The sequence below is a fragment of the Podarcis filfolensis genome, assembly GCF_964270895.1.
Source record: "Podarcis filfolensis genome assembly, contig: HAP1_SCAFFOLD_74, whole genome shotgun sequence".
In the NCBI taxonomy this organism is placed as follows: domain Eukaryota; kingdom Metazoa; phylum Chordata; class Lepidosauria; order Squamata; family Lacertidae; genus Podarcis; species Podarcis filfolensis.
The window spans coordinates 190,262-199,289 of NW_028149491.1; the positions used below are offsets into that span (position 1 = coordinate 190,262).

At 45.6% G+C, this 9,028-nt stretch overlaps 1 protein-coding gene across 1 annotated transcript; it reads right to left on the reverse strand.

Annotated features, from left to right (window-relative positions):
* Nucleotides 1–3,597: 3,597 nt before the first annotated feature.
* Nucleotides 3,598–6,794, reverse strand: LOC310754996 (uncharacterized protein). The gene is made up of 2 exons (XM_083631663.1): nt 6,510–6,794; nt 3,598–4,953 (listed from the first exon to the last, which is right to left on the reverse strand). The coding sequence occupies exon 2, from the start codon at nt 4,508–4,510 to the stop codon at nt 3,887–3,889; it is 624 nt and encodes a 207-aa protein (XP_083487789.1). The 5' UTR covers nt 4,511–4,953; nt 6,510–6,794; the 3' UTR covers nt 3,598–3,886.
* Nucleotides 6,795–9,028: the final 2,234 nt, after the last annotated feature.

Sequence of the window (9,028 nt, forward strand, 5' to 3'; positions counted from 1 at the left end):
CGGGTGCCACTAACGAGAAGGCCCTGTAACTTCACTTCCCGCAGGGAGGGAGCCAGCAGAAGACCCTGAGTGTTGGACCTCAGTGTGCAGAAAGAAGGATGGGGGTGGAGACACTCCTTCAGGTATACTGGGCCAAAGCGGTTAAGGGCTTTAAAGATGAGCACCAATACTTTGAATTCTGTCCAGAAACGTACTGGGAGCCAATGTAGGTCTTTCAGAAGCAGTGTTATGTGGTCTCAGCAGCTACTCCCAGTCACCAATCTAGCTGCCGCTTTCTGGATTAGTTGTAGTTTCCAGGTCACCTTCAAAGGGAGCCCCACATAGAATGTGTTGCAGTAGCCCAAGCGAGTTCTCAACACCAGCCCGCCCCCTGTCACCCAAGAACAGCACTTCTGTCTTGTCAGGATTCAACCACAATCAATTACCTGCCATCTATCCTCCAAATGCCTCCAGACACTCACACAGGACCTTCACCGCTTTCACTGGTTCCGATTTAAAAGAGAGTTAGAGCTGGGTATCATCCGCATACTGATGAACACCCAGCCCAAACCCCCTGATGATCTCTCCCAGCAGCTTCATGTACATATTAAAAAGCATGGGGGAGAGGATGGAACCCTGAGGCACCCCACAAGTGAGAGCCCAGGGGTCTGAACACTCATCCCCCACCACCACTTTCTGAACACGGCCCAGGAGGAAGGAGTGGAACCACTGTATAACCCTCAGCTCCCAGCTCCTCTAGACAGTCCAGAAGGATGTTGTGGTCAATGGTATCAAAGGCCACTGAGAGCTCCAGTAGAACCAGGAAACACCTTTCACCTTTGTCCTTAGCCCGCGGGAGATCATCGACCAGCACAACCAAGGCAGTTTCAGTCCCAATATGAGGCCTGATTCCCGATTGGAAGGGATCCAAATGGTCCCCATCCTCCAGGCATGCCTGGAGTTCTTCAGCAACCACCTGCTCAATCACATGAATTTCTTCATGGGAAGCTAGACGCCTCTTGGAAGAGAAGCTGTTTCCACATTTCTAATACGCTTCATGCCCTGTACAGTGGTACCTCAGGTTACAGACGCTTCAGGTTACAGACTTCACTAACCCAGAAATAATACCTCGGGTTAAGAACTTTGCTTCAGGGAGGACTTCCGGGTTAGCGCCATCGGCGAATGGCGGAGTTCCTCCGACTGGAGGAACTGGCTCCGTGGAAACTGGGTCTTCCCGCCGCGGCGAAGGTGGGGACCCACTAGAAATCCCAGGTGGAGGAAGCCTGGGAACGTGGGGTTCGGCAGGGCACCAGGAGCGCCTCCCCTACTCGCGGGGAACCCCATTTTGGGGCTCCGGAGCGAAGTGGGGTGAGCGGTGCGGTGCTGCGAACTGATTGCTACTTTTACGGAGGGAAGCCGCATAGCCATTGCCGGAGAGCGCTGACTTTTTCCTGTGGACAATTGGACTCTAAACAAGTACCCGTGAGTAGAAACGGAAAATTGGATCAAGAAACACCCTAGTTTGGCACCGAAGCGGGAAGGTTCAAAACAGGAAGTCCGCCTTCCGCTTTCTGTAAATAGACTGAAGCAAAAACCTTGTAAGCTAATAGCCTGGAAAGTTGTTTGTAAAGGTCAAAATTTCCTTCATTTATAACCACTAAAACCCCCTTGGAAGCAGGAGAAAAGGGGGGGGGGAATTTGACTGTTCAAGCCTGCAGGAGAGGGAGTAAAGAAAAATAAGTTTCCACCGTCTCAAACCTGGGAACGGGGTGTCAGAGACAGAAATTGTTGGAGACGTCCAGACTGTGAATGGAACATTTTGACAGATAGCTAAAAAAAGAGAAACAAACTGATTCCAATGTTGCCTTTTGCATTCTAAAGAAACAAAATATTTGAAAATTGAAAGTAACTTTATTTTGTTGGACATGCTTTAAAAAGATGGACACAAATAGAAATTGTCTCCTCTAGAGGGAGCTTGTCAAATTGTTGCTGCAGTCTACTTGGGGACTTTACAGCTACGAGATTAAGATCGTGGGACCAGTCTTTTGACCTTGAATAAAAATGTGTTGGGAGGAAGTTTTGGTGCCTGCTTTTTGTAAGACAAATGCTTTGCTGGAGCAGTTGCATGAGAAGATGGATTTGATGACTGTTGTAGTCAGTAAATGTGGACAAACATGGAATACTGACACAGAAATCATACAGGGACCAACTCAGGAAACTGGTTTGACTGGGCAAGTGCAAGGGCAGATGATAATGGAGGAGGTTGCGGTTGCACCTCAAGTAATACAAATGGAGAGATCCGAGGCCCTGCAGGAGCATAAGCCGCTGTTTTTGAAGATTGAATTTGGAGTGGGCCAGGGGGAGCCTGGAGTTGAGGAGGCTCTTAACTTTGGAGGGACTTTGAAATATGCTGTTAAATATTTTTTTTGATTACATTGATGACTGTGGGGAGTGGGACTGTGGGGAATGGGCTGGTCTGATGAGGGGAGATGGAGATAATTATGGGCTGGAATCCCCCAGAGATCTACTCCTCAATGAGAAAGGAAAGAAATCAAGAAAGAGACCAACAAAAGACAAGGAAAAGTGCAAGTATAAACAAGAAGAAGAAGATCTGCAGAAGGGGCATAGAAGAGATTTAAGAGCCTCGGACATACGATTACCAGGTTGATGGACTAGATGGAATGGACAGTAAGGACTGACATAACCCGAGACCAGGAAGAAGGGACGTTGGATGAAAATTGGAAGAAAGTCTATAAAGAAAATTTTTTATTTTGGGAATTAGTGTAAAATTAATGAATATTAGGGAAAATGTTGGAATGAAACTGTCTGGCTTTAGTAGAAATGATATAAGGAGTTATGTATAAATAAGCATTAAGTTTTAAGGTATTTTACGGTAAGATAAGGTTAAATAAAGTAAGGCAAATTGAATAACAGAATATGGTGAAAGATGGAAAAGATTTGCTGAGTTAATTATTAGGTTAGACTGTCAAGATAAATTATTCAATAAAAATTGAGAAAGATGGAAAGAATTTGCTGAAATAACTAATTAAGCTAGAACACAAAAAGGGAGGTGTGAGGAGGTAAAGGAAACAAGCAAATGAAAGATAAAGATATGTAATATGGGATTTGTATTTTTCTTTTTTTTGTTGTTGTGTTGTTGTATTGGTTTTTATGTATTTTTTCTTCTTTTTTTCTTCTCTTTTTTGTAATCTTGAAACTCTTAATAATATCATTAAAAAAAAAGAACTTTGCTTCAGGGTGAGAAAAGAAATCGTGAGGCAGCAACGTGGCAGCAGCGGGAGGCCCCATGAGCTAAAGTGGTACTTTTGACTGAAGCTCTTTCCACATTCCAAGCACTGATAGGGTTTCTCTCTAATATGAATTCTTTTGTGGGAAGTGAGATCCCCACTCTGAGAAAAGCTCTTTCCACATTCAAAGCACTGATAGGGTTTCTCTCCAGTATGAATTCTTTGATAAGAAGTGAGATTGCTGCCGGAGATCATGGACCAGCACAACCAAGGCAGTTTCAGTGCCAATATGAGGCCTGATTCCTGATTGGAAGGGATCCAAATGGTCCCCATCCTCCAGGCATGCCTGAACTTCTTCAGCAACCACCTGCTCAAACACATGAATTTCTTCAAGGGAAGCTAGACGCCTCTTGGAAGAGAAGCTGTTTCCACATTTCTATTACGCTTCATGCCCTGTACAGTGGTACTTCAGGTTACAGACGCTTCAGGTTACACACTCCGCTAACCCAGAAATAATACCACGGGTTAAGAACTTTGCTTCAGGATGAGAACAGAAATCGCGAGGCAGCAGCGTGAGGCCCCGTTAGCTAAAGTGGTGCTTCAGGTTAAGAACAGTTTCAGGTTAAGAATGGACCTCCAGAACAAATTAAGTTCTTAACCTAAGGTACCACTGTATGAGTTCTTTGATGGCGGTTGAGACTTGCCCTCTTTCTGAAGCTCTTCCCACATTCCAAGCACTGATATGGTTTCTCCCCTGTATGAATTCTTTCATGGGAAGTGAGATGGGTGCTCCTACTGAAGCTCTTTCCACATTCCATGCACTGATAGGGTTTCTCCCCTGTATGAATTCTGTGATGGGAAGCGAGACTCTGCCTGTGACTGAAGTTCTTTCCACATTCCAAGCACTGATAGGGTTTCACACCTGTATGAATTATTTGATGGGACATGAGATGGGTGCTGTGACTGAAGCTCTTTCCACATTCAAAGCACTGATAGGGTTTCACCCCTGTATGAATTCTTTGATGGGAAGCGAGACTGCTCCTATGACTGAAGTGCTTTCCACATTCCAAGCAGTGATAGGGTTTCTCCCCTGTATGAATTCTTTGATGGGAAGTGAGATCCGCACTCAGACGAAAACTCTTTCCACATTCCAAGCATTGATAGGGTTTCTCCCCTGTATGAATTATTTGATGGGAAATGAGATGGGTGCTCTGACTGAAGCTCTTTCCACATTCAAAGCACTGATAGGGTTTCTCCCCTGTATGAATTCTTTGATGGGACATGAGATGGGTGCTGTGACTGAAGCTCTTTCCACATTCAAAGCACTGATAGGGTTTCTCTCCTGTATGAATTATTTGGTGGGAAGTGAGATTGGTGCTCTGACTGAAGCTCTTTCCACATTCAAAGCACTGGTAGGGTTTCTCTCCAGTATGAATTCTTTTGTGGGATGTGAGATGGGCGCTCTGACTGAAGCTCTTTCCACATTCCAAGCACTGATAGGGTTTCTCCCCTGTATGAATTCTTTGATGCGAAGTGAGATTGTCCTTCCGAGTGAAGCTCTTCCCACATTCTGAGCACTGATAGCCTTTCTTCCCACTGTGAGTTCTTTGATGGGAACAGGAACTCTGACTGGAGCTCTCTCCATACTCCCAATTTTGATATGGCTTCTCCACTGTGTGGATTTTGTCATGGTCTCCCCCATTCTTCTTTTCCAATTCATCAACACCTACAACAAAGACAGAAACTAATTAGATCCTCAGGAAGAAATGGAGCCCCCAATCATGGAACAATGCTGACTATCACCAATAGTCAGCATGGATTTCTGAAAAATAAGTCATGTCAGACTAACCTGATCTCATTTTTTGACAGAATTACAAGCCTGGTAGATGAAGGGAACGCAGTGGATGTAGCCTACCTTGATTTCAGCAAGGCATTTGACAAGGTGCCCCATAAAATTCCTGTAAAGAAGCTGGTAAAATGCGGTCTTGACTTTGCTACCACTCCGTGGATTTGTAACTGGCTGACTGACCGAACCCAAAGGGTGCTCATCAATGGTTCCTCTTCATCCTGGAGAAGAGTGACTAGTGGGGTAACACAGGGTTCTGTCTTGGGCCCAGTCTTATTCAACATCTTTATCAACGACTTGGATGATGGACTCAAGGGCATCCTGATCAAATTTGCAGATGACACCAAACTGGGAGGGGTGGCTAACACCCCAGAGGACAGGATCACACTTCAAAACGACCTTGACAGATTGGAGAACTGGGCCAAAACAAACAAGATGAATTTTAACAGGGAGAAATGTAAAGTATTGCACTTGGGCAAAAAAAATGAGAGGCACAAATACAAGATGGGTGACACCTGGCTTGAGAGCAGTACATGTGAAAAGGATCTAGGAGTCTTGGTTGACCACAAACTTGACATGAGCCAACAGTGTGACGCGGCAGCTAAAAAAGCCAATGCAATTCTGGGCTGCATCAATAGGAGTATAGCATCTAGATCAAGGGAAGTAATAGTGCCACTGTATTCTGCTCTGGTCAGACCTCACCTGGAGTACTGTGTCCAGTTCTGGGCGCCACAGTTCAAGAAGGACACTGACAAACTGGAACGTGTCCAGAGGAGGGCAACCAAAATGGTCAAAGGCCTGGAAACGATGCTTTATGAGGAACGGCTAAGGGAGCTGGGCATGTTTAGCCTGGAGAAGAGGAGGTTAAGGGGTGATATGATAGCCATGTTCAAATATATAAAAGGATGTCACATAGAGGAGGGAGAAAGGTTGTTTTCTGCTGCTCCAGAGAAGCGGACACGGAGTAATGGATCCAAACTGCAGGAAAGAAGATTCCACCTAAACATTAGGAAGAACTTCCTGACAGTAAGAGCTGTTCGACAGTGGAATTTGCTGCCAAGGAGTGTGGTGGAGTCTCCTTCTTTGGAGGTCTTTAAGCAGAGGCTTGACAACCATATGTCAGGAGTGCTCTGATGGTGTTTCCTGCTTGGCAGGGGGTTGGACTCGATGGCCCTTGTGGTCTCTTCCAACTCTATGATTCTATGATTCTAATGAATATTTGTGAAAGTGGAAGAGCAGAAGATGTGAGGTCATGGCCTTTGTCAACAAGCATTCACAGACGTATTTTTGAGAACCAGAGGTTCAGAAAATCTGGCTCTTTTCTAGGACGGATTTTTGTTGCCACAATCATGAAATCCACTCCAACTCTAACATTGGTCTTCTCTTTAAAAAACGGGCAGAGGCTAAAACAGAAACCCAAACCTGACAGAAATTACCTCAACTTCCCTAACAACTCTGTGTGTGAATGTTGCCTCCAAGTTGCTATGGAAAGGGTGACTGTCACTCCAGAAGGCCGTTTTTTCAGTTAGGTCTGTTCTCAACTGTCGAGTGAGAGAGAGGTTTTCTGTGAGAGCACCTGCTGACTGTTTTATGCTGCTATGTGCCTCAGAAAAAGTCTGTAAAGTCTCATATAGATAGAAGCACTTGTAATTCCCTCTTAATACCTAATGTAGCAGCATTATTTGATGTTGAATTATTTTGTATTTTTGAGCTTATTGTCTTGAATAAAAAATGGGATAAATGTAGAAATAATCTAAATCAGTAAAGAATAGATATAGATCTATTAGATATAAGCACATGTAAACGTGTTTTAGTATATCAAGTAATGTAATGTGTTCTGTATAAACTCTAAACAGATCCTTTTCTAGAAGAAAAAAAAGCTATGTTTTTCAAGGGTCAAACCACCCGGGACAACCTCCACACATATAAATTGTTAGGATATTTCCGTTCCACCTTAAAAGGGAGCAGGATGTTTGTATAACAGCCTGCGTAAGTTCCTGTCTCACAGGATGTTTATGTTGTAAGTTCCTTTCGTTTTGGCTGTTTTGCCTGAGCAGTCGGAGCAGACGGTCATGCCTTCTTTGTTCTGACCAACGCTGAATAAAACTGTAAATATGCAAGTTTCTGCTCTCATGCTGTGCAACTTCATGCTGCGTGAATTCTGCTGATAGAGTGTGCACAAGTCCAAGAATGTGGCTATCTTTTCTTGAGGCTTCGTGTCGCTATAATTGCTAGATACTGCGTGACTAAGGGAGGTCGATGGATCGTCCGGCACCGAGCTTGGGGGCTCAGATGGACTTTATCTCCCTGGCAGTATCCCAACAACAGGTTTCGGGCCCAGATTCACGGCACTTGCAGGAGTAAGACAGCGACAGACTGCTGAAAGGTATGTGCTGGGAAAGTGAAAGCAGAGGCTTTTCTGCCGCGGAAGAAGTCTTTGATGTCCGGCAAAACTAATTGGCCTGGGAGCCGAGCCAGAGGCATCGTGATTAATGGGCTGCCGAGATAACACGTCTTCCAAGGCATAACGGCTCACGTAAAAAGCTGGAATGGAGTTTTTCCAAGCTTCAGAGGCCACTGAGTGCCCAAAGTTAAATAGGCACAACTATCAGACCTGGGCAAAATGGTGTGAGAGTTTGCTGCGTCAGTTTGGAGTCTGGCATACTGTCTCTCAAGCCACCCCAGTTCCTCGGACAGAGAAATGGCAGGGCCAGAATTTGAAGGCCGTGGATATTATAGTTTTATCCGTCTCTCTGGAGGAAATAAAGACGCTTGCTGGAAATCTCACGGCACGTGACATGTGGGATGCTTTGAAAAAGGCCCACCAGCCAATAATCCCAGCCCAGTGTTTGAATGCATCGGAGGTCCTGGCTGTTTCCCAGAATGCTAGTGAATGCAGGGATGCTGAGGGCACCGGTTGCAAGCTGCAGGGGGAGCAGACTATAACGTCATCCCAGGCAGCATTCCAGCCTCCAGGGGGAGCCAAGGAGTCGGCAGCTGAGAGCTCTGTTTCTCGTGAGAACCAAGGTCAGAGCCTTTGCAGAGGCCGGAAGACCAGATGTAAACAGAGCAAGATGCTTGCAGGTGGCCAGGAGCGGGGGGGGCAAGTTGCAAAAGCCCACGCCAGTGGAAAACAAGGCTATGTTTGCTGGCACAGCTCCACCAAAGGCTAAAGGCACGTCTGATGGCCAGGAGCAGGGGGGCAAGTTGCAAAAGCCCTCGCCAGTGGAAAACAAGGCTATGTTTGCTGGCACAGCTTCACCAAAGGCTAAAGGCAAGCTGCAAAAGCCCACGCTGGTGGAAAACAAGGTTTTGTTTGCCAGCAAATCTGCTTCGAAGGGGAAGGCCAGGTTTGTTATTGACTCTGGGTGCTCGCACCATCTCACCAAAGACCGCCATCTGTTTATCTCCTTCACACCTCAAGATGGAGAGGTCCAGCTGGCTGATGGAAGGACTTTGCAAGCTACAGGAGTTGGGACTGTGAAACTTGAAAGTCTGCATACTACCATTAAAGATGTACTTTTTGTTCCAGGAGCTGCGTACAATTTGATTAGTGTACCACAGCTGACTGGGCGTGGTTTTGAGGTTTCCTTCAAGAGGACTGTCTGTGTCATCAGAAAAGGCAAAGAGGACATTTTGCATGCAAAGTTGATGGATGGTTTGTTCAGTCTAACTTATGATGATGTTGCTGTGTCTAATGCTGATTCTTGTTGTGTTGCACAAACTAACAAGGTTCTTCATGCAGGATGCATTCACGATGCACATCGCAGATTTTGTCACCTCTCTTGGCAAGCGCTAGCCAAGATGCCTGAGTTGGTTGAAGGTTTGGACATCAAACCTTGTAAGTTTCACATGAAATGTGTATCTTGTGCAGAGAACAAAGTGAAGGTTGCTCCAAAAGGCAAGGAGTCTAGCAGGCAGGCTTCCAAACCCTACCAGCTAGTGCATGCAGACC

Bases quoted from the DNA above. Each gene is read 5' to 3' on its own strand.
- LOC310754996 (XM_083631663.1), bottom strand. From the start codon at position 4,510: ATGTCCCATCAAAGAATTCATACAGGGGAGAAACCCTATCAGTGCTTT.